The sequence below is a fragment of the Lycium barbarum genome, chromosome 1 (assembly GCF_019175385.1).
Source record: "Lycium barbarum isolate Lr01 chromosome 1, ASM1917538v2, whole genome shotgun sequence".
Classification (NCBI taxonomy): domain Eukaryota; kingdom Viridiplantae; phylum Streptophyta; class Magnoliopsida; order Solanales; family Solanaceae; genus Lycium; species Lycium barbarum.
This window is the reverse complement of record NC_083337.1, coordinates 163,722,337-163,747,088: the sequence shown is the minus strand read 5'-3', so window position 1 is coordinate 163,747,088 and position 24,752 is coordinate 163,722,337. Positions and strand designations below refer to the sequence as shown.

General features: G+C 35.9%; 3 protein-coding genes across 3 annotated transcripts; 2 read left to right on the top strand and 1 right to left on the bottom strand.

Moving 5' to 3' along the window:
• Window positions 1-4,006: 4,006 nt before the first annotated feature.
• Window positions 4,007-10,711, top strand: LOC132603948 (transcription factor LHW-like). Its single transcript, XM_060317254.1, has 10 exons — window positions 4,007-4,842; window positions 5,738-5,959; window positions 6,068-6,149; window positions 6,503-6,544; window positions 6,633-6,692; window positions 7,146-8,819; window positions 8,951-9,052; window positions 9,366-9,506; window positions 9,624-9,749; window positions 9,853-10,711. The coding sequence occupies exons 1-10, from the start codon at window positions 4,748-4,750 to the stop codon at window positions 10,006-10,008; spliced, it is 2,700 nt and encodes an 899-aa protein (XP_060173237.1). The 5' UTR covers window positions 4,007-4,747; the 3' UTR covers window positions 10,009-10,711.
• A 506-nt stretch (window positions 10,712-11,217) lies between these two features.
• Window positions 11,218-14,099, bottom strand: LOC132617494 (aluminum-activated malate transporter 2-like). Its single transcript, XM_060332502.1, has 6 exons — window positions 13,811-14,099; window positions 13,344-13,487; window positions 12,962-13,234; window positions 12,747-12,859; window positions 12,015-12,158; window positions 11,218-11,899 (listed from the first exon to the last, which is right to left on the bottom strand). Exons 1-6 carry the CDS (start codon window positions 14,097-14,099, stop codon window positions 11,468-11,470), a joined length of 1,395 nt encoding a protein of 464 aa, XP_060188485.1. The 3' UTR covers window positions 11,218-11,467.
• A 2,336-nt stretch (window positions 14,100-16,435) lies between these two features.
• On the top strand, window positions 16,436-18,553 carry LOC132617483 (uncharacterized). The gene is made up of 2 exons (XM_060332492.1): window positions 16,436-16,884; window positions 17,242-18,553. The coding sequence occupies exons 1-2, from the start codon at window positions 16,436-16,438 to the stop codon at window positions 18,551-18,553; spliced, it is 1,761 nt and encodes a 586-aa protein (XP_060188475.1).
• The last annotated feature ends 6,199 nt before the right edge of the window (window positions 18,554-24,752 follow it).

Sequence of the window (24,752 nt, the reverse complement as noted above, 5' to 3'; positions counted from 1 at the left end):
CTCTTTAGCTTTATAGGGTACAACATAGAACATGTCAATACAAGAATGTTGCCTAAAAGGCAAATTAAATGAAGGAGTCTTGAGAAAGGGAAATTGGGACACAAAGAAAATGAAAGGAATTGGACCACAAAAGACCAATGGAATAAAGTTCAAATACATGATTCAATTTTTGCTACCCCCAAGTAACTTGGGCTTATAGGGCATCAGACGTTACCCTTCGAAGAGGTAGGATATAAGGTGACATATTTAGGGGCTCAAAGCATTTCTTGACTCTCCCAATAAGGTATTGTCCGTTAAAACATAGTAAAAACAATTCGATTTGTGTGCAAATTTGTTGGAATTGAATTTAAAATTTTCTTTGACACAATAAGGTTTGGTTTGTGGCTATCAAATAAAAGGTTGTCTCCAATTGTTTTGGAACTGTAAACTTCTGGCGACGGGTTAAATGTGGAAGATATCATTTGGGTTTGAAGGATGAACGGATTAAAATGCCACAGTACAAGTTAATCATTTGATTCATAACTGATAAGATTGCTCATATAACCTAAGCAACCCCAGTGAAAAAGAGAGGGAATTTAAGGAGTGTCAAGGAGACTCTAGATCAAGGTTATACATTTTCCATGAAGAGTTTACAACTTGTGAAACAAAAATGAATTATCAGACCACAGTACAACATCTATCTTTTTCCACTTTAATCACTAATCGTAATGAATTGTCTTATCTAGCTAGTAATTGTTTAAACTAATTTGTAAATTAATGACAATCTTAAAGTTAAACATACTTAATTAGCTGTGATTAAAGAACTTGTCAATTCATAACATCAGCAAGCTAAGAGGCAAATTTTGAAATTCAGATGTGCCTAGACTAGAGGAATAAACCTATTGTGTAATTAATGAACTCGTGCCAATATCTAGCCCCTTGGTTAAAAAAAAAAAAGAAGAAATATTCCCCTAGCAATAGGTAAAGAAAGAGAATAGTGAAAATTATACTAACTCCTATGTTTGATGAACTCTTTTATCCTCTGAGTCATAGCATTAGCATAGTCGAGAGTGTGACATACTGATCAATAAAGAAATAAAAACCGTAGAGATTAAAGTGCCGATTTCAAAAGAAATAAGTTTTGGGGTCGAAATTACTTAATAATTGTATAAGTAATAAATACCTCGTGAAATTTATAATTATTCAAACAACAACAACAACAACAACAACAACCCAGTGAAATCCCACAACGTGGGGTCTGGGAAGGGTAGAGTGTACGCAGACCTTACTCCTACCAAGGTAGGATGGCTGTTTTCGAGAGACCCTCAACTCAATAAAAACATAAAAAGAGGTCAGATACAGCTAAGAAATTTATAATTATTCAAAGTGTGCGTAAATTAAGACGGACACCACCATTATGGAGTAAAAACAAAAACTATGACATATAGCTACAACATAATTATTATTAGTAATAGTGAGTAGCCAGGCCATATTATTTTTTTCTGCTTCGTTGTTAGGTAACCATGATTTGCTAGTAATTATTCAAATAAGCACTATTTCATGGTAAACAAGAGAAAACGCCAGACGTATAAAAGTATAACGTCTCCTACATAGACAATTATTTTCCAAGACGTAGAGATATATAACGTCTTACCTAAAATTAAGAATAATGCTATTATTGTTTAGGCATGCTTATCCAAAGTCAATACCAAGTTTTAATTAAATTGATGACAGGCAAATCTACCAAATCAATATTTTTAACAGTTATCAACACTTAAATATATCAAAATTTATACTAGTGCTGGTGCATCCTCAAGGAAATAAAAACAAATTTAACTCCGTTGACTTAACTATTTTAAAAAATAAAAATACATGAATAAACAAATCATATAAAGATTATACTTATGTTTTCTTTATCTCCAGTTTCATGTCTACAACCAACAAGGGTTGTGGTAGAATGGTAAACACACTTTCATCTTTAATCAGAAGTCCTCCTGGGTATCGAGTCGTCTTTGTTAGGCGCGTTTTACGCACCAACGTGAAACTTACGAGCACAAATTTTGATTTAGCCGCGCCCTAGTGCAGCTACCAGACACCGGGCGAGAAACAAAAAAAAAATTCATGTCTATAAATAAATCACTTATCAGTACAAAAAAAAAAAAAAAAAAACTGAGAATGGAATTCATGATCAGTGGCTTGGATGTAAAATGAAGTGTTAAGACATGGGTGATTGTGGTAGACAAAATTCTGAAAGCGACTCCCACTATGGGCAACTCCCCTTGATGACTACAATCTCTGAATAAACTTCTGACCTTCCCATTATAGAGAGGAAAAAGAAAAAGTGAGAAAGTACAAACTTTGAGGTCCCCCAGTTTACATGACTCCACCAAAAGGAAAAGGAGGTTGCTTTACAAATAAACTACCTCCTACCCCATAAATATATTACTCAGTACTTGAATTGAAATTAAATAATATTTTACAGTGTCAAAACTTTTGATGTTATCAGCATTATCGCAACTTGTAATAATCCGTCAATTTCAATTTATGTGATATCATTTAATTATACATGAAATTTAAGAAAGATAGGAAGATTTTTGAAATTTATAGTCCAAAACAAGTTTTAGATATTTATTTGACTATAAATTATCTCATTAAGTTAAATTATTTCTAAATATAAAAAGACAACATTTTTTTTTGAAACAGACTAAAAATAAAAGTACGCCACATAAATTGGGACAAAGAATAGCAAGTATTATTTTTATTGATTTATCAATTAATATTTATTGTATATTTTTCTTAAATACAGTCAATTTGTATAAAGCTTAAATTCATATTACTATATTAAAAAAAACACCTAAAATTAGGATATTACAAGAAAATAGTTCCTCCTAGGACACTAAGTAGTCAATCAAGCATAATTAAATTATATATCACAAGATATAATCGTTTGTTCAACTACATTTTGTTACTCTCTTGTTAATTATTTTGAAAAAATGTTTTTTTCAAACTTCTCTTATAGGAATTAATAGTAACAAGTAAGAAGTATTTTTTTAATTCTTAATCAGAGATCTCGAATTTAAATCCTGAGTATGGAGTTGCCTTCATCGCAACCTTACCATGGAAGTCACAATTTTGATATGTATGGTTGATGTATATTGTTTTGCTTCTAAAATGTTTGAACTTTTGCCTAAAATTGAAACATCCCTCCTCCAATAATTATACGCATGCACCCACCCCTCCCTCTAAAAAATAGCTAGTTAAATCCTTTTCTAACTTTGCCATTATATTTCTAAGTAATCAATGGTTGGTTAAAATATAAATACAAATACATATACCAGTTTGTATTAGCTTTTTGTTTGGAAAAAACTAAGTGCTTACGAGACGGTTGGATATTTACACTTAACTGTTCGACTTATTGATTATCGATTCAAAACTAAAATAATTCGTTAACCTAACCAATAACGATTGGTTACTAATTGGTCTAGTCTAAAGTAAAACGTTAAAACTGCAACCAACTTCACACATGTTGAGATATTTGATTAATAAAATTTGATGCAAACAATTAGTTCCTGCAGCATATGAAACATCAAGCTACAGAGTCCAATGTGACAAGTATTAGGCATCACACAAATAGTTCTTCCGCATGGTCATTTTTGGGACAACCATATTTCAAATCTCAACAAGAAACTAAAATACTATTAGAAGTTTAGAATATACAGGGTATAAATACAAATTTAAAAAGTACTAATTCTTAAAAAATTAACGGTTAAATCAATAAAAAAAATGAGTGATCATTAAGTTCTTAAATATAAAATTTTAAATCATTTTTCAGCCAGTTAATTCAATAATCAGTTACAATAAATCTATATTGCGATTGAGTTATCCGTTATTATTCGATTTTGAACGGCCTCGGGAAAAACCGAATGTTAATCTGTTTTCTTAGCAGTTCAAATCCAAGATTCCATGCATAGTCCCAAGGCACAAACACAAAAGCCCCTGAATTTGGAAAAGACCAGAAAGCTGACAACAAACCCCCACAGTGGTAAAACTGTAATTCTCTACTACTTCCAAGCCTGTTTCTGTCAATTAAATTCTCTCCCCATTCTTTGTTTAATCATGTCCAATCTTTACTGCACACTTCCCACCATTTTTCTTCTTCTTCATCTAAGCAGTGAGCAAAGACCATTGTCAGCACTGAAACAAAAAAGTAGCACTTCAACTACTTAAACCATATAACCTTCACAAAAAGTCTTTTTTTCCCCATAAAAACGCACAAACACAGTGTGTGTGTGACGTAACAAGAACTCTCTGAAAAGTTTTGATCTTTGCTTCACTATACACTCAATATTCATTTTTTCCTTAGATTCTTTCTTGGGGTTTTTCTGAAAATGGAGAAAATTGTGGTTGTTGTTAACTGTGAGCTTAAAGCTTGTGGTATTGTGTAGTTTCCTGTAAAGGGTCTTCTCAGTTTTACTATCTACAGAGAAAAGTTTTAGCTTTTCTCATTTTCATCTCTTTCACTTTCTCTCCTCTTTCTTTTTACCACTAGAATGGATTGCAGGTGTATGACAATAGTGAATTTGGATCCACAAAGGAAGAGAAGTGGTGGATTGAGAACTAAACAGGCAGGTCGTGGGTCTTGTAGGGGAAGTTAGACATTTACTGCAAAAACAGTGAAAAAGAACTGTCTTTTCTCTATTGAGACATCCATATATGTAATATTTTGCTTTGGTGTCTTTTGTGGATACATACACACATCAAATTTGCTATGGGGTACTTGCTGAAAGAGGTTTTGAAAACTCTGTGTGGAGTAAACCAGTGGTCTTATGCTGTTTTCTGGAAGATTGGTTGCCAAAATACCAAGTGAGATTTTAATTAATGTTTCTTGCATTTATTTCTTGTGGGGTGTTGCTATATTTTTCAAGAAAGATAAAAATGAAAATAAAAAAATGTAATCTTTTTCTTCTGGATTGAGTACAAAGTTAAGTGAGTTCTTGTTTTTAACACAATGGAGAAAAATGTCTGTACAAATTTCGTATGCATTCTTTTTAAGTTTTACTTACTCTGTTATGCTTTCTTTTTTGGCTTTTTGCTGGTGATTGTTTTTCTTTGCTGAGAAATTGGAGGGAAAATAAAAGTAAGAATGGATAAAGTTAAAATTCTGATGGTCCTTTTGTTGAGCAGAAACTGTAATTGAGTTTCATTGATTCTATTGTGTTCAGTTCCTGTCTTCACTGTCTCCCTAGTTTGACCAAAGACAAAGCTTTCTTGATATGTATTATAATGCTGTGGTAATAGAGCTAAAGTTATTTATTCCGTTGTCTATTACGATATGATTTGACGGGTAATAGATTTATGTGATATTGTTGTAATGTTTGTTTTCTGTAATCTGATTACTTCAGTTTTCTGTTTTTGGAATGTTGTCGCTGGTCCAGTCTGTTTTGTCTTCAAGAATCTTAGAAGAAGTTGAATAAAGTAGATTTGTTGTAATCTTATACACCCTTTCTACTGTTGTGATCTGCTGTGCAAAAACATACTCATTACTGATTTTGTCAATTTTGTTTGATTATGTATGTTCCTATTATCAAACTTCTTGTCTCTTGTTCTTTAGTTTCTTACACTTTTCCAGTAACCTTGCGGAATAGGAATTCAAAGAGTTGTCACTTTCTGTGAATGCCTTTGCTGATATTTTTCAATCCTCGATTAAAGTTTTTCAAAGTACTGCAAATGAAGTGATATTTCTCTTGTGATTTTCCAGGCTTTTAATTTGGGAAGAATCTTATTATGAAACTTCAACATTCTCTAATATTCATGGAACCTCTGGAGTTGAGAATCCAGAACTAGCTTTCCAAGATTGGAGTGCTTGTTGGGTTTCTGGCGGGGTTCAAAATTCTCGGCTTCTGAATCAAGCAGGGGAGAGCTTGCATTTGCTTGTAAATAAAATGACGACGGACAATCAGTTCAATCTAGTAGGAGAAGGGTATGACCTTTTGACCTTTTCTAAATGTAGCTTATTAATGTTTTTTATCCTAAAATGAGAGCTCGATAGAGTTGCTTCATATGTTATATCCTTAATATTGCATCTCAGACTAATTGGCCGGGCTGCAGTCACGGGGAACCATCAGTGGATTCTTTCGAAGGGTTTAAGTCGAGACGCTTATCCACCAGAGGTACGTATTTTGATAATTATCGTGCGCCAATAGTCAATTTTTTCCTTTAGGATGCCACACCGTGAAGTATATTCTGCATCCACTAAGTGTATATATTTCTGCTTTCTTTATTGCATTCGAAATATGAACAATTTCCCTTGTAAAATCTGCTCGTGTGGTTAAAGAAGTATGTTTTACTATTCAACTGAATTTAGAAGCTCAGAGATCTGTAAGGTGAAGACAAGCTTAGATACTGATGCTTAATCTCTTCAATTTGGTGAAGCTAAGATGTAATGCTATTGGTTTCTTTTAGTATGCTATTGGATTGATCAACTGACGCTTACTATTGCTTCCATTTCCTGTGGTCTTATTAGGTTTTGAAAGAGCTTTGTCAACAATTTTCAGCTGGCATACAGGTATAATAATCTTGATGTCATTGATATGCTATGCCGGCTCTAATTTTTTGTGACTTTATTAAATTCTTTATATATCATTGCTTTGCAGACAATTTCAGTTATTCCTGTTCTTCCTCATGGCATTGTTCAATTTGGTTCATACTTGCACGTAAGTCTTGCGCTTCTTGCCCTTTTAGAATCTTCAAAGTGAGAATGAATCTCATATGTTATCCCACTGTTACAACTTTGACCAATGTTATGTTTCTTGGTCAGCCTTCAAGCTGATTGCGCTCCAGGGATCTGTTCTTAATAAATAAATCAATAGTCAATTGAAAGTGGGCGTAATCAATTCCCTGTTCAAACTTCAAATGAAAAGGTCTTGTATGCTTTAAGGTTTGGGGAGGGGGCTAAATATGGTAAGTTGGTAAATATTTTGTTTGTTAGTGTGAATTTAATGCAGTTAGCACAAAGTGATTCTATCAATGTAAAATGTGCTTAATCTTTCTGTTAGTGCTAGGCCAGATGTGCCCAGGGGTGATCATTTGGTTTGCCAGTATTTTTAACTGTGGTTAACTGGTTCAAATATAACTCAGAAGTGAAATGGTCATTTTTGTTGCCTCAGATAATGGAGAATATGGGATTTGTGGAGGATGTGAGAACGCTAATAAGTCAACTAGGATGTGTCCCCGGTGTTTTATTATCTGATGAGAATGCAACAACAGAACCTGCCCTAACTTCGAGACCAGTTTACCTTGGCAGTTCAGTCTCAACGGAATATTGTGGGAGAGCCAAAGTAGTGAACTCCGCTTCAATGATTGACAAGGTTAACTCCATTCAGAGTGAGGGTTTCATTGGTCAAACTTCTTCTTCTTTGGCTGATGCAACATTTCAAGGCTTCAATGTCACTCAAAGTTTTGCTGACTGCCATGATAACCACTTTCACAAGAAAATTTTGCCAGAAGTGAAACCATGCATGTACCTAAACAGCCAGCTGACAAATAATATGATCAAAACTGAGGTAATTCCTCCAAACCCCGACATATGGACGAAGCAACAGGCTTCGCAATACATTCGAAAGACACCATTCTGTCAGGAATCTTCGGTTGGCTCATTAACTCTAGATAGTGGCAGCATAATGTTAACTGAACAACAAATCTCTGGTGAAAGTAGTTTTGCAAAAAGCAATTTAACTCTGCCAAATGGCTTTGGAGCATCTCAGGCAAGAGCCGATCATGTTGTGATGTCCAAGTTTTATGAAAATTCTGTTCTTCCATCCACTGGAGTAACTGAATTGTGCAAAGAGAGTATTGGAAATGGGCCTCCAATTGGTGCTTCTGAACTGAATGCATCTTCTTCATATGATGTGGACCATGTGATTAATAATCATTCTTTGGATGGGCAAGGTGCAGAATATCTGTTGGATGGGAGCAAGATAATGGTAGAAAATGATTTGTTTCAAGCACTTGGTGTTATGTTAACACAGAATGAACAGCCAAGTTCAAGTGAGTGCATTCAAGATGTCTATGGTGAAAAACATGAACGCGGAGTGCGGAATCCCTTATTTGACAATGCATATGGAGATGTGTATGTCCAATGTCAGTCAGGGGATGACTTGTTTGATGTTTTGGGTGCTGATTTTAAGAACAGACTACTAAATGGCAGCTGGAACAATGAGCAAAACAATGAACCAGACTCAAACACAAAGGATTGGATTAAGAATAGCTCGACTTCTACAATAAGTCGGGATGCTTCTTCTACCGTCAACCAAGGAAACTCAGATAGTTGTATGTTCTCCATGACTGGTTTTGATCGTATTTTAGATACTATGGTATCAAATGGATCTGCTAAGCAGAGCCTGGATGACAATGTTTCTAGCCGTACGACGATAACAAATTTGAGCAGCTCCTCTGCCCCGAATGCTTCATGTTCCTATGGCCGAGGTGGGGTCTCCAGTAAAATTCAGGGAGAGCAATTTGGGTCTCCCAAGACACTTTCAAAATCAGGAGCAATGAGTTCTGGTTCATTCAGATCTGAGGGGTCCAAAGAAAACACAGGAATGTATTCTCAAAGTAGTTCGATTTATGGATCAACTATCAGTTCATGGGTGGAAAGTAGTTATGATACAAAGCCGTCAAGCAGTGTTTCAACAGGCTATTCTAAAAAGCCTGACGAAATGGGCAAAACAAGTCGCAAAAGGCTTAAACCAGGAGAGAATCCTAGACCAAGGCCAAAAGATCGGCAAATGATCCAAGATCGCGTGAAGGAACTTCGAGAAATTGTTCCTAATGGGGCAAAGGTGATATACATCCTTTCAACACTTGGACTTCCTGTTTATCTTTGTTATTTTTATTTTATTATTTTCCAAATTCGTTTAATGAAAATCTTGCTCTTACCAATGCTTTTCCTTGACGGATCATCTTATTTCAGTGTAGCATTGATGCACTGTTCGAACGCACGATCAAACACATGCTTTTCTTGCAAAGTGTCACAAAACATGCAGACAAACTAAAACAGACTGGAGAGTCAAAGGTTGGATCATAACCATTTAGCCTTATTCTCGTTGTACTGAAAAAACTGGACTTTCTTATTGATATACTGTGTTGTGATTCAGTAGTTAAATTTACGGCTGGAGATCACGAAGAAAGAAAGTTTCCAAGTTCAATAAAGTCATGAAAGAATATGATAACATAATTACGCTTGGCATATTTTCTCAAGCTCTCAACTATAAAGGTCTACTTGTTTACTCAATAAGATTAGAAGGAGTTAATAAATCATAGAGGAGGCCCGAATTTCATGTGAGAGAATTGGTCATCACCTCTGTCCTTATGTTGTGAACCCGCAGATTATCAGTAAGGATGGAGGATTGCTTTTAAAGGATGGTCTTGAAGGCGGAGCAACATGGGCATATGAAGTAGGCTCACAGTCTATGGTCTGCCCTATTATAGTTGAGGATCTGAATCAACCTCGTCAAATGCTTGTGGAGGTTGGTGTCTATGCATCTCAAAATAATGATCCTTTCGTCCACTCTAGCATATCTGACAGGACCTCATTATTACTGGAAAATATATCTGTTGGTTCATCGTATTTTTTTGTTCTGCAGATGCTTTGCGAGGAACGAGGCTTATTTTTGGAAATAGCAGACATTATAAGAGGATTGGGTTTGACTATCTTGAAGGGGGTGATGGAAACAAGGAGCGACAAAATATGGGCACAATTTGCTGTAGAGGTAACTAGTCAAGAATTGGATGTAACCTGTTTCTCGTACTCACACAATTTTTGCTTGGTCGGTTGTCATTTAGCATGACTTAGAATTTTCTATCTAAAAACAGGCAAACAGAGATGTTACAAGGATGGAGATATTCATCTCACTCGTTCGCCTCTTGGAGCAAACAGCGAAAGGTGGAGCAGAACCTGCCAATGCTGGTGATTCGTTCCACCAAACAGCATCGATACCTGCAACTGGTAGACCTTGTAGTTTGCTGTGATCAACAGGTTACTACTGCTTCACCCGGTAATGTTAAGAGCAAGCGGAAAATCCATGCTTGCCATGACTAACATTTACACCAAAATGATACTTCTGGTGGTTCTAACGCTAATCGATAATTTTTTTCTCCCATGAGCCAAGGTGTATCAGAAATTTGGAATTTCCTGAAGATCTTAGCTCTATATAGGCACTCTTTCAAGGCGGGTAGAGTATTCCAATCCATCACTGGTTGTAAACTTGTAATATGTAGCAATCAGATGCTATAGAATACCTCTTGTAGGATGGCTGTTGCTGCTTTGATTCTTTCCTTAAATGTGCTAGTTTTATCGGTTAGAGAAAGAAGAAAATGATAGAATGAAGTGGGATCATGTCATAAAATGGTGGTTTCTTGGTTTATTGTATAGGAAAGTGGAGGTGATAGAAGGGGTGTTGGTGGATTTTATTAGCTGATCTTTGTAACTTTAATGCAATTTCTGTGTTTTCGGGCTTTCTTTTCTGATTCTGCTTCCAAACTAACTGTTGTGACCTGAACTTTCTCTTGTACTATTTCACTCTGCTAGAAAAAATCTGCTTACATCAAACAAGTCGACGAGATGGTTGTATTATCAAAGTTCTTTTACGTGCCCTTTTTAGGGGTGTCAACTGAAAGGCAATTTGTACACTAACAAAAGATGATAAAAGCCAAAAAATGATGATGACGATAACATGAAATAGAGCTCAGCTGTTTCCTGCTAACTTTTTACGCATCTAAAAAATATTATTTCTTTTATTTGTTTCCTTTTTCCATTTTTATGGTAAATTGCTGCTGAGTAGATGTTTGGTGCGTATCACTACAATAGTCTGCCTATCACCCTATTAGTCACTGAATCTATACATTTTCGAAATTATTGATTTCAATCTATTATTTATTATTGAAGTTTTAGTGATTTTTCACATATATTTTTATTGTATAGAAAACGCTGGATTTATTTGAATCTAGTACTTGTGTTCACCATCTGTCAGCTTTGCTTGCTCCTAAAATCTGCGATAAGTTCAGCCACCACCTTTGAATCTAAAATAAGAACTAGTTTTCCCGGAGAAACAATATGTATAAACGAAGTTCATCTCAAGGGGTACGAAAGGAGAGAGAAAAAAGGACATTGTACTACATAAATGTTGTAAAACTATATAGTGCATCATCATCAAGTGTACTGCCACTCATCACTGGGGACCGAGGTACATGTTTTTAGCAACTCCGCTCGAATTTCATCGTGCATACAGGTCAATAAATTCCTTATGTATATTTATAAATTATTGAATCTTTTGACACAAGGTTAACTTTTAAGCCACAGTGACAAGAAAATGACCAAAATTGCTTTCAGGTGGTTGTTCATATTCAAATCCCGTTTGGGACACGAACATTTTTTTTTTTTTTGTGAATCCTTTGTTAGAATTTCTGGCATCGCCACTGCTCATCATCATCACTCTACTGCAATAACATGATGATGTGCAATTTCTGTATTCTGCTCTGGAATAACTCTTTTCCTTTTCCAACTACCAGTTCTTATTCTTGCCGGGGCAAAACGATTAGTCTTCTTGAATCTTGCTATGGTAGCAAGTTGATCAAATGATTCCGCCATTTTTATCGTATAAGAAACAGTCTCTATGAGTAATGAAGCTACTGTAGCAATAGGAATGATCTCAGAAAAAATTATTTCCTCCCATGAACTATTTGCCTGGAGCAAGGACTTGAGGTTTTCAGCAGCAAGTTTTGCATTCTCAATGTGAACTTTAATGGTTAGTGGATATGTCATTGTCTTCATAGCCAACGCTAGTTCTTTCAAAACGTGACCACATTCTGTACTCACCTTCATGCATGGTTCTTGAATTCTAGTTCTAATTTCCTGTTCAATCTGCAATAATTGTAGTAGATTAATTAATTAATTAATTAGTCCTTCATGTGTTTAAGTAGGACCATAGGCGTGGTATACAATAATAATTGGCTCTTTTATTTGTTTGATGAATTACCTGAGTTTTATAGTTAAGGTAGCCATTTAGGGCATGAATTCGGTAACCACAATCTCGAGCAATACCACTAACTTCCAAATATTGAGCCCAAGGATGGCGATACCTAAATTTCCCATGGCGAGGCTCCCATTTTGCAAAATTAGCCTGCAAAAACAAGAAGAAAAGAAATGTTAAAAGGAGAAAATAATAACTTGTTATATTTGATATTAAGTGGTTTTCTAGATTTCTGCCTCCGACAAATAAGATCAAATTTAAAGGATTGACAACTAGTAGAATCTAATTTGCAGAAACATCCAATCTATGTTGTCCCTGCTTTTAATTTGTCTTGACACAATAATATCAAACAGTTATGAGATGAACATGTGCACTCCACGTAAATCTTTTTACAAAAAACTTATGCTAAGAAGAAGGATTAATTAATGGTGACCTTGGTGGGCATATCTTATGAATTTAACTTGTATTCATCGTAAAAGAGATTTTACGCTGGAGAGATTTCAGATGTTGTAGCAGTTTACACTTAATTTTCAAATCACTAATTGTTGTGAAAAATATTTGTATTTACTTTTAGGGATCTTACGGTTAAATAACTTGATAATTTAGAAACGAATATACTATCAATACATAAAAGTTAAAGTCGATATATTTCCTATTATTATGGACTATGGTATGTGTTTGTAAGAGAGCTCTTAAACTTTTGATTAAAAAAAAAAAAAAAAAAGCTCTTAAACTTACCAGTACTTCTTCGGAGCTTTTTGAATTAAGCACACTTTTATATCCCTGCAGATCAGATGCTTTTTGTTCACTGGCTGCCCCACGTGCTGTGTTTAAGTATTCAGCCCCAAAGACTGTCAAGTTCACAAAATTCAAGATTTAATAAGTCACTTCTCCTTTTGGTTAATGATATAAATCTAATGTAAGTACAAAAGCAAGAAAAATAGAGACTATACCTTCAAGGAAAGAGCCAAGCTTTTCAAGATTGGAGGAAATTTTAACGTGAAGTTCTTCACCAGCCCAAACAGGACATATGAAAATGCAAACAACTAAGGCAGTGGCAGATCCTATAAGAATTGTTGATAGCCTCGTATGTGCAATTTCTAACACTTCCTTATCGTGATAACCCGAGACAGACACCAAGGAGAATGTCAAGATAAAAATAAGGACGCCATAGTCATATCTTGCCTTCAATTTTGGAAGAAATCTCAAATATGTCACAATTGCAGCTGCATGCATCAAGTCACAAAAATAACATTAGAACATAATATGAATGAGTAATTTAAGTAAGAGCTTGTGTTATAATCATGAGCTTCTTTTAATTTGTTGTTGGATTACCTATGGAGAAGAGAAAAATCCCAAGTGCAATAGGCTCCAATGTCTTTGACCCAGCGAAACATGCTAACCTATGAGCTCCAACTGCTAGTGAACCACCTAAAAATGTTGCAATCCCTCTATTTATAGCTCTTCCAAGTGTTGCTCCTGCAAGACAACAAAGGTCAAGAGATATAAACTTATAATCTAAAAAGAAATAGGAAAAAAATATGGCCTAGTTATAGAAGCGCCTAAAAATTAAAGTGAAATGTGTAGTAACCTAAAGTACTTTCTAATCTATATTGGATAGTCAATATGGTCTTAAATGGAAACCGTTCTTAAAAAGTGAGATTAGAAACTTGAAACATGCAAATGACTATATCACGTGTTACGTTAAAAATACATCGAAAAAAATTGATTGTAGTACTGTCGGTGTATATAAGTTGAATCCGTTTCTCTAAAGGAGATTGGTGATAAGTGGATAAGCTTACCAACGGAAAATTCGAAGACGACGACAACAGTGAGAACAGCCCACATTGCAGAAACACCGAAGCCTTCATAGTCAAATTTAGGCTCGAAATAGTAGAACAGTGACACTAGAGTTATGGCCAATCCTACTTTCAGAGAGTGAACAATTCTTCGAGGATCTTCTTGCCCTAATTTTTTTGCATTGCTTGCCGTATCAACAACCTTAAACATGAGCTTCTTTACCAATTTGTTGAACCAAAGCCATGCACTAAGGAAACATCCACAGTCAGCTTCTTGATTTGCAATAGTCATTTTGAGTTGACTTGTTTCTACCTTTGAAGAATAAAGATTGGTTGGGATCTTAAAGTTTCCTAATGGCTTCTATTTATAGAAAAAGATGAGAAATGACTAAGACATGAGTGGGACGACAAAAGAATATAATATTATTAATTAAGATGTACAGATATTTCCAATTTTCTTTTTGGCTACAAGCTTCTAAGAACACGTTTTTGTGTGCTGTAGCACCCCGACACGATGCTACTTGGTAGTTTCAATGAGAAATAGTGAAAATATAGGTTTTACATGTGTAATGTTATTGAGAAAGAGAAATAATTATGCACGAATATATGTTACATTTTGAGTTTTAAGTGTGTTTCGTAAATATTATTCCTCTGCTTTAATTTATGTGTTTTATTTTCCTTTTAAATCTACTTCATAAATAATGTCATATTTCTATATTTACTAAACTTCCAATTCCAATGTTCTCATTCTACCACTAATGGCACTCCCTTATAGACAGGGGGGATGTGTAGCTAAACTAGGGACACGTGAATCCGTGATTTTTCTGTAAAATTAGTTATTTTATGTACATATTTTTTAAAATTGGTATAATATAATTTGCTAGCACCTATGCTACAAGAAAGCTAACCGATACACATGGTTGAATGTTGAGTTTTTTCCTTCTTCTTTTTTCCTAGTGGTGCACCCATGTTCTAAAAGTCCTAGATTCCCCTCTGATTATAGAAAATGGCATCACATTCTTAATTAAGACTTCAAAATTCAAAGGTATTATTTTGTATGCTATAAACCTTTTCGTTTAAAAACACACATATTCAAAAAAAAATAATCATATTTTTACACTTCATGTCAGTCAAATTAAATCCAATTAAAATTCATAAAATAAAATGGAGGATGTTGGTTTTTATAATTGTAATAAAACAAGAGAAATGATGGAATCAAGTATATGTTCACGTGTAAAATTATAGACTTACATTTTATGGAAAGCTTTTGTTCTATTGAAGTTAATGACCAATTATGTTAATTATATATGTAGAGTGTGTTTGGTATGTTTTTTGATTGATCAAAATTTTTAAAAAGTATCATCCATGATTTATTTTTTTCTTAATACCAAACTCACCCATAATCTCAGTTGTCGAGGAAAATATTTTCCTTCACACCAGACACACCCATATTGATTATATAACTACTAACAACCCATAATCTCTTAAATACACTTCGATAATGGATCAATTATATTGCAGAAAGTTACTTATGGTTTTCATCTAATTACTAAAACTCTACGTAAATTCAAAATACTTTCGGACTTCAAATTTTGAGTACTAAAAATCATGGCATGTGTCTGCCTCAGTGGTCTTAGTTGTATAACGTAACCCTTTGGCAGTACCACGCGGTTCATAAATAAATGCATGTGTGGTACAAATTAGCTATTTTTTTCTTTCTGCACAAGAATTTATACAGTTACGGATAATTTGTCGGGAATCTCTTCTGGACTACCAAGTACGATCTCCAAGAATGACCGAGCACCTAATTTTTTATATGATTTTCCATGTTGCCATGCCAAAGAAGCTCCGATCAGAGTTGAATCTAAGACGCTTTATGTGAGTTTAACTGAATTTATTCCTCTCAGTTTTTTTTTTTTTTTTAATTCTTCCTCTCAGCTTGAGTTATATACACAAAGTTAAGAATATATGTGTATAAATAATAAAATCATACATATTTTGAGATCACTAACTCTGTTGGACTTATTCAGACTAGCCCAGATTAGTCTTAGTCCACTTGGGCCCGTTCATTTATTTGTACCGGATCGGCCCAATGCGGTCAGACCCAGTTGTATTATTGTTTTGTTACCTTTGATATATGCACTGAACAGAAGACGATTTATTCATTCAATCTAATACATTCTCTCTCTTCTTTCTCTCTCTAAACTTTGACCTCGTTCATCAACTTCTTCAGTTTGTAAGTTTTTTCGTTGCAAACATGGTATCAGAGCGAGGTTTACATTGTATATTTTCGCGCTTTACGGTGTAGATAGCCGTGTTTTAGTTTCCTTCGTCAAAGGTTCATCGGCGATCAGTTTTCCGTCGAAGTTTATGGTTTTCCGGTGGAATAGTGTATATCAAGGCTGTACCTCTTTCAGTTGCAAAGAGGAGTGGTATTTTTTTCATTCTTAACATTCTTTCCCCAATTCGATCAAGTTAGGGTTTCTGATTTGTTTTCTCTCAAAATCGATCGAATTAGGATTTCTAGGGTTTCCTTTATTAGCAATTTGTCGATATTGTTCTCATACTATTAGTGTGTTGTATTTCATGGTTGTTATTTTGCCATTGAGTATTGCTGTTGATTAATCGATGACGAACACCGACAATTCTCAAATTCCTACCCGTAATGGTACTGCTGCTAGTATCAATACTTCAACGACGGGTACAACCCCTATTTCACATGTACCATTTCACCCAGATGACTATACTCACCCCTGTCACCCTTTGTATGTGCACCCATCTGATTTGCTAGCTTCATCTTTAGTTTCTGAATTGTTTGATGGAACTTGCTATGGTAGTTGGCGTAGGTCAATTTTGATTGCCTTATCTATTAGAAATAAGCTTGATTTCATCCATGGCACTACTAAGAAGCCTCCTGAAGGATCTCCCCTCCTTCGACAATGGCAGCGTTGCAATGACCTAGTTGTTGCTTGGCTGGCCAACTCTGTCACTAAGGAAATACATAGGTATGCTGTGAGTTTGCTAAGGATATTTGGAGGGAATTACAAGCTAGGTATGGTAAGGCTGATGGTGCTAGGGTATTTGAGTTGAAAAAAATCCTTGGCTCACATTTCCCAAGGTTCTCTTAACATTGCTTCTTATTTTACCAAGATAAAACAATTGTGGGATGAGTTAGCTTCAATCGCTATTCATTCTGAGAATAGGTGTAATTGTATTGGGGGTGCTAAATCTGAGGAGGAATAAAAGGTCTATCAGTTTCTCATGGGTTTAAATGAGGTTTATGTCCAAGTGAGGAGTAACATTCTTATGATTAAGCCTCTCCCTTCCATAGACGCTACTTATAGCATCCTTCTCAGTGATGAAAATCAAAGACAAGTGTCTGCTAGTACTGTTTTTCCCTCTGAATGAGCCTCCTTCCATGCCTCTTTCAACAGTGGTGGATCTAAGTTTGCTCCCAAAGTACAATTTGATCCTCAGAAGGCATCTCTATATTGCAAATACTGCAAGAGGACTGGGCATGTTATTGAGAAATGTCACAGGCTTCATGGTTACCCTTCAAACTTTAAATTCACTAAGGGTTCTGGTTCTAATTTTGGTCCTAGAAAGGTTGCTGCCAAAGCTGCTTGTGAGAGTTATCCTACTGATTCATCAACCAGCAGTGTTCCTTTCAATGAGAGTACTCAAATGACTGTTCCTGATCAGACTTATGAGGGATCAGGTTTAACCAAAGATGAGCACTCTCAGTTGCAGCTCCTATTACACAAAACTCACATATCACCTGGATCATCTCATTCTCTCATGGCATCTGCTCACTTTGCAGGTAAAGTTGCTACTCATAGTGTTTTGCTCAAACTTTGTCTATTTTCAAAGGTCGATAGTTCAGTATGGATCATAGACTCAGGGGCATCTGATCATATGACATCCAAATTGTCTCTCCTATTCAACATTAAACCCTTTTCTATCCCCTGCCTTATTTCTTTACCTAATGGCTATAAGGTCAAGGTAACAAATACTGGACCTTTAAATCTGTTTCCAAATTTTACTCTACATAATGTGTTGTATGTCCCTACTTTCCAGTACAATCTCATCTCTGTATATCAGTTAGTTTCCCAGTTTGATGGTATTGCCCATTTTACCAAGAATCTGTGCCTTTTTCAGGACCATTCACAGAAGAAGCCACTGATACTTGGTAGGTTGGACAATGGCTTATACGAGCTGGCTATTCCTCCACTGTCTGCTGCTGCTACCACCTCTGTCCCTAGTCACCCTCTTTCTGTTAAGCCTGTTGTTTGTAATGCTCCAGTTTTTTATACTGTTTTGGCTGATGACTTTAATTCTGCTGTTTTGTCTAAAACATCTGTATGTTCTTCTGTGAATATTAATAAAATGGATGTTGTGTGGCATTTCAGGCTTGGCCATATCCCATTTTATAGAATGAAAACCATTCCTGCTATTAATTCATCTTTATCTTCTACTCAATCTTTTCCTTGTTCTATATGTCCTTTAGCTAGACAGACTAGGCTCTCTTTCCCTTCTAGTGACATTCATTCTACTGCCATTTTCCAATTAATACATGTAGATACCTGGGGTCCTTATCACACATCCACTACATCTAATGCTAGATACTTTCTAACTATTGTTGATGACTACTCTAGATGTACTTGGACCCACTTGATGGGGGCTAAGAACAATGCTTTTGATTTGCTCAAAGCCTTCATTGCCATGGTTGACACTCAATTTCACTAAGGTGCAAACTGTGAGAAGTGACAATGCTATGGAGTTAGGTTCTAGTCATGCTGGTTCTTCCTTCTTTGCTGAGAAAGGCATCATCCATCAGACTTCCTGTCCACACACCCCACAACAAAATGGGGTGGTGGAAAGGAAGCACAGACACCTCCTAGAAACTGCTAGGGCATTGCTTTTTCAGTCTAAATTGCCCATTTCCTTTTGGGGTGACTGCCTTCTCACAGCCACATATCTCATTAACAGGTTTCCTTCCCCTGTTCTTAATAATAAGAGTCCCTTCGAGATGTTTTATGGCATTCCTCCTACTTATGCTCATTTAAGGACCTTTGGATGCTTATGCTATGCTACCATACCTAAAGTCAATAGACACAAGTTTGATCCTAGGTCCATTCTTTGTATTTTCTTGGGCTATCCTTTTGCTAAAAAGGGGTACAAATTATACAATCTAGTTTCTAAGTCTATTTTCATCTCAAGGGATGCAGTCTTCCTTGAACATATCTTTCCTTTTTCTACACCACCTGAAGACTCACCTTCTACTTGCCCCTTGTCTTCAATACCTGATGATTGTTCCTTTTCCACTTCTCCTTCCCCTTCTATCCACCCTGATCCTGATCCTGATCCTCATTTCCCATCTCATTTTGCTTCTGCTACATCAGCTGCATCTCCTTTCACTCCTTCAACATCTTCTTCCACCCCTCTTTCTCCCTCTCCTCCACCTGTCACTAACTCTAATGTTGATCCTGTTCCTGTTGTTAGACAGTCTTCTAGGTCTCATCAGCCTCCTGCTTATCTCAAAGACTATCATTGTGACCTTCCTCCCTTTTTCTCTTCATCTGTTGTTTCCTTAGCTACTTCCTCTGAAAATCATGTGTTTGAGCCCAATACTTATTCTCAGGCAGCCTCCATTCCTGAGTGGCAAGATGCAATGAGTAAAGAATTTCAGGCCTTAGAGGCTAATCATATATGGGCCGTAGTTGATCTTCCCTATGGTAAGAAACCTATAGGGTGTAAGTGGGTTTTTAAGGTCAAGTACAAGGCAAATGGTCACATTGAAAGATACAAAGCTAGGCTAGCTGTTAGGGGAGACACACAGGTTGAAGGGATAGACTTTTATGAAACTTTCTCTCCTGTGGTTAAGATGTCCACTGTTAAGACCCCGGTTGCTGTTGCTATCAAGAAATAGTGGCCTATGTTTCAGTTAGATGTCAACAATGCTTTCTTTCATGGAGATTTGGATGAAGAGGTTTTCATGAAGTTGCCACTGGATATGTACCTCCTTCCTCACCTTCCTATGCTCATCCTGTTTGCAAACTTCAAAAGTCACTTTATGGCTTAAGACAAGCCTCTAGGCAATGGTATGCCAAACTTTCTCAAGCCCTTTCTACCATAGGTCACTCTCATTCTCTGAATGATTATTCTCTTTTTACAAGGATTTCTGGGGATTCGGTTGTGATATTAGCCGTCTATGTTGATGATATTATATTGACTAGTACTGATGTTGATGAGATTTCCTCTCTTAAAGCTTTCCTTCATGAGCAATTCAAAATCAAAGATTTGGGGTACTTGAATTATTTTTTAGGCATTAAGGTCCTTTCTTCCAGTTCTGGTGTATTACTCCATCAGAAGAAGTTTGTCCAGGATTTGTTACATGAGTTTCATTGCTCCAATGCCTCTTCTGTTCTCTGCCCTCTTGAATTGAATGTCAAACTTAAAGCTCATGAAGGTGATCCTTTTCCAAAGCCTGAGGTTTATAGGTCCCTCGTTGGGAAGTTGAATTTTTTAACTCACACCAGACCAGACATTTACTTTGTTGTTCAGCATCTCAGTCAGTTTATGTAAGCCCCTTGTCTTCCACACATGTCTGCTGCCCTTCATCTTTTGAGGTATTTGAAAGGCACTTCTGAGCATGGCATTTTCCTCAACAATGGTCCAGACTTGTCTCTTGCTGCTTATTATGATAGTGATTGGGCCTCATGCCCTGATTCCAGGAGGTCTGTGACTGGTTACTGTGTTCTTCTTGGGGGCAGCCTTATTGGTTGGAAGGCCAAGAAGCAGCAGATTGTTTCAATGTCTTCTGCTGAAGCTGAGTACAGGGCTATGAGCAAAGCTGTCGCTGATCTTGTTTGGCTTTCTCGGCTACTTACTAATTTTGGTTTGTGCTCTTCATCTCCAATTCCCTTGCTTTGTGATAATCAGGCAGCCATTCACATAGCCAAGAATCCTGTATTTCATGAAAGGACCAAGCACATAGAATTGGACTGCCATCTGGTTCGGGCCAAGCTTCACGAGGGTCTCATTCATCTTTCACATACATCTTCTGCTACTCAGCTGGCTGATTTGTTCACTAAAGTTCTTCCTGGTGCTGTTCATCATGGTCTTTTACCCAAGTTGGGGGTGTTAGCACCCTCCAACTTGACGGGGGGTGTTGGACTTATTCAGACTAGCCCAGATTAGTCTTAGTCCACTTGGGCCTTTTCATTTATTTGTACCGGGTCGGCCCAATGCGGTCAGGCCCAATTGTATTATTGTTTTGCTACCTTTGATATATGCACTGAACAGAAGACGATTTATTCATTCAATCTAATACATTCTCCCTCTTCTTTCTCTCTCTAAACTTTGACCTCGTTCATCAACTTCTTCAGTTTGTAAGTTTTTCCGCTGCTAACAGACTCTAGATATTGAATTTAGTTCTAGCTCTAATTATTTCCTCTGGTTTGCTCCCTACAAGCAGTATGCTTTGTAACATGTCATATTTTTTTTCTAGATCTCTTTTGTGACCTTTTTAGACTTCGTAAGATTCTTGAATCACTTCAATTATATTCCTTCATAGCACTTGTGTTTAGAGTAATTGCAATTATCTTCAAATATACAAGGAGCAAAAGGATCTCAATGGTTTTCCGTACATACCTCATCACTTGTGATGTGCCCTCAACAAGTAACTCTAATACGTAGTATAAAATAATCCATTATTTGCTTCTGATTTCCACGAGTCACTCCCAAATATAGAGCGTGATAATTTGTTTGAATCGATCGAGAACGGAATAGAATCACAATCACGTGGCAGATCTTATAGCACAACAATGAATACGTCATCCCAAGTAAACGTGGCAACCGGTTTGGCCTTACCGGTTTTAATCGGTAACCGGAACCGGTAGAACCGGTTTCGGTTAACCGTGCAATGGTTTACCGGTCCGGTTCCAATATTTTGGAAACCGAAACCGGTTAAACTGGTAAAACCGGAATCGGACCGGTTAAACCGGTAAAAAAAATTTAAAAAAAAAAAACGAAAGAGTCGTTGGGCTTAATGGACCGTTGGCAACGGTCCATTTGCAAAAATGGCCGTTGCCAAACGGTCAGTTTTTTAATTTTTGGCCCCCAATTTTTTTTTTAACACTTTAACCCATCCCCACCCCTATATAAACCCTTCTTCATTTTCATTTTGATGCACATCAATTCACTCTTCTTCATCTTTCTCTCAAATCTCAATCTCTCAATTATAGTTACTTTGCAATAATTAGCCACAAAGTCTTATTATAGTTTCAACTTTCAATTATTAATTTTGTAATTATAATATTGTTGGTGGAGTTGGTGATTTTGCAATAATCCGAAGTAGCTTTGGTGGATTTGCAATTCTAGCTGCCTTCACTTTGTTGGAAATTAATCCGGCAATTTGGTACCTTCGTTCCAACTCTATCTTTATTTTTCGCAATTTAATTCTAGCAATTTATTTTTCGCAATTTAATTTACGCAATTTAATTCTAGCAATTTAATTTGTTGTAATTTATTTTCTTGTGATTTATTTGATTGTGATTTAAATTAATTCTATTTAATAATGTCAAAGAGATTAAGACGTGGTGCCGGTAGTAGTAGTCGTACTGTTAGGGGTGCGCTTAATGAGGAAACATTTGTGTAAGAAACACCTAATTTAGGTATTGATGTTGGTGGAAATAATCCACTTTTAGGTCATGAGGCAATGCAACAACATTTTACCGACACTTTTAATGAAGACTTAGATGATGATGATGATGAAACACAACCCCCCGAAAATCCCATAGGAGATACATGTCCTGCACAATCACATACACAAGACAAACCGCCTAGAAGTCGTAAGCCAACAGCTAAAGTTTGGAAATTTATGACTAAGAATAGGGAAAACCAAACAGCTACGTGTACCCTATGTGGACAAGTATTTAGTTTTAAGCAAGGAACTGGTAAGGTTGGTGGAACGGGTACACTAAATGGTCATATGAGAACCAAACATATGGATATTTGGGGAGAACAAACGGGTTCAAATGTGGGGGGGATTCAAATGACGATAGACCCACGAACCGGTAGAAATTTTAAGTATGACAAGAAAAAAGAACGCGTAGAAATAACTAAAATGGTAGCTTATGATTGTTTACCATTTTCCTTTCCCTCGGGTTTGGGATTTGTTACTTACATTCAACGTTGTTATAACCCGTTATTTGAGGGTATTCCTAGAAGTACTTGTAGAGCCGATGTTATAGATTTGTTTAAAAAATATAGATTTTATTTGCGCCATGTATTTAATTCTTTAAATTGTAATGTTTGTCTTACCGCTGATTTGGGTCTTAGTATTAACCATTTAGATTTTTTTGCTATTACATGTCATTGGGTTGATGACAACTGGGTTATGCAAAAAAGAATTATAGCTTTTTTATATGACGAAGGAAAAGGTCGTCACGATGGAAAAATTTTAGCCGATTCAATGTCTACTATAATGAGATTTTTTAACATTTATAGAAAAACACTTTGTATTGCTTTAGATAATGCTTCTAATAATACAAAGGCAATTGGTCTTTTAAAAAGAGAAATAAACCCTCCTCTAAGAAATATTTTTCATGTAAGATGTAGTTGTCACATTTTAAATTTAATTGTTAAAGATGGTCTTGTGCATTTTGATGATTCTGTTCAAAAAGTTAGAAATACTGTTGCGTTTCTTTTTTGTAATGCTAATAGGGGAAGAATTAGAGATTTTAAGAATGCTTGTGTGGAAAATAACCTTAGACCTAGGAAAATTCAAGTAGAAATTGAGACTAGATGGAACTACACTTACATTATGCTACAACAAGCATATGAGTATAGGATTCCCATACAACAAGTTCACAACAAATATAATACTGATAGTGAGGATTGGTTAACTTTTAGGCATTGAGAAGATGTTAAAGAATGTATTGAACTCTTAGAAAATTTTTATAATGCAACTCTTGCTTTTTCTAGACAATTTTATCCCACGGTAACCGGAATTTTAGCCTACTTAGCGGAAATAGCTAGAGTTTTACAAGAGTATAAATATAAACCCGATTATCAAGTGGCTATTTTTGAAATGATAATCAAATTTAAGAAGTATTTTTTTCCCATCCCAACTTTATTTATATTGGGTTCCCTTTTAAATCCTTGTTTAAAAGTGTCTTATACTAAAAATTTGGTTAGTCAAATTTATACATTTTTAGAAATTGAAGAGGGAGTTCAACCATCTTTAGCTGAAGCCGATCTCGCTATTGATGATGAGTTTAGAAGAGTTTTTACTCATTATTCTAGTTTGGAAGAACGTGCTACACCCGTTGCTCCACGCCCTACTACTTCTCAGAGTAGCAAAAAGGGCTTGTCGGGTTTAAAAGTTTTACATTCACAGCCAACTTCTTCTTCTTCTACTGCAAACTTTGATGAATTTAACTTTTATGTAATGCAGCCAAATGTGGATATCAGCCAACTGGATGAGGTGGACGTCTTAGCATGGTGGAAGAAGTACAAGGCAAGCTATCCGGTACTTTCAAGAATGGCTCGAGATATCCTTACGGTTCAAGTATCAACTGTGGCTTCGGAGAGCGCATTTAGCCAAGGAAGACAGCAAATTGGAGACCATAGACATTCATTATCCGGCTTTAGCTTGCAAGTACTAGTGTGCATTCGAGATTGGATTAGATCGGAGCGACGCAACCAAAACTCAGAAGCGAAGCAAGGCGAAGAGGAAGAAATTGAAGATTTGATAGCTAGTGGACCGGGCCAAATGGAAGACTTTGAAGATATTTCCATGAACGAATATGATGTGGGGGAAATTAACGAAATGGTTCAAAATTAGTGATTTTATTATTGTACTATTTTTGTATAACTCATGTATTATTTGCAAGTTAAAAAAAAATACAACTTGCAAATAAATGTTATCCAAGAATGAATA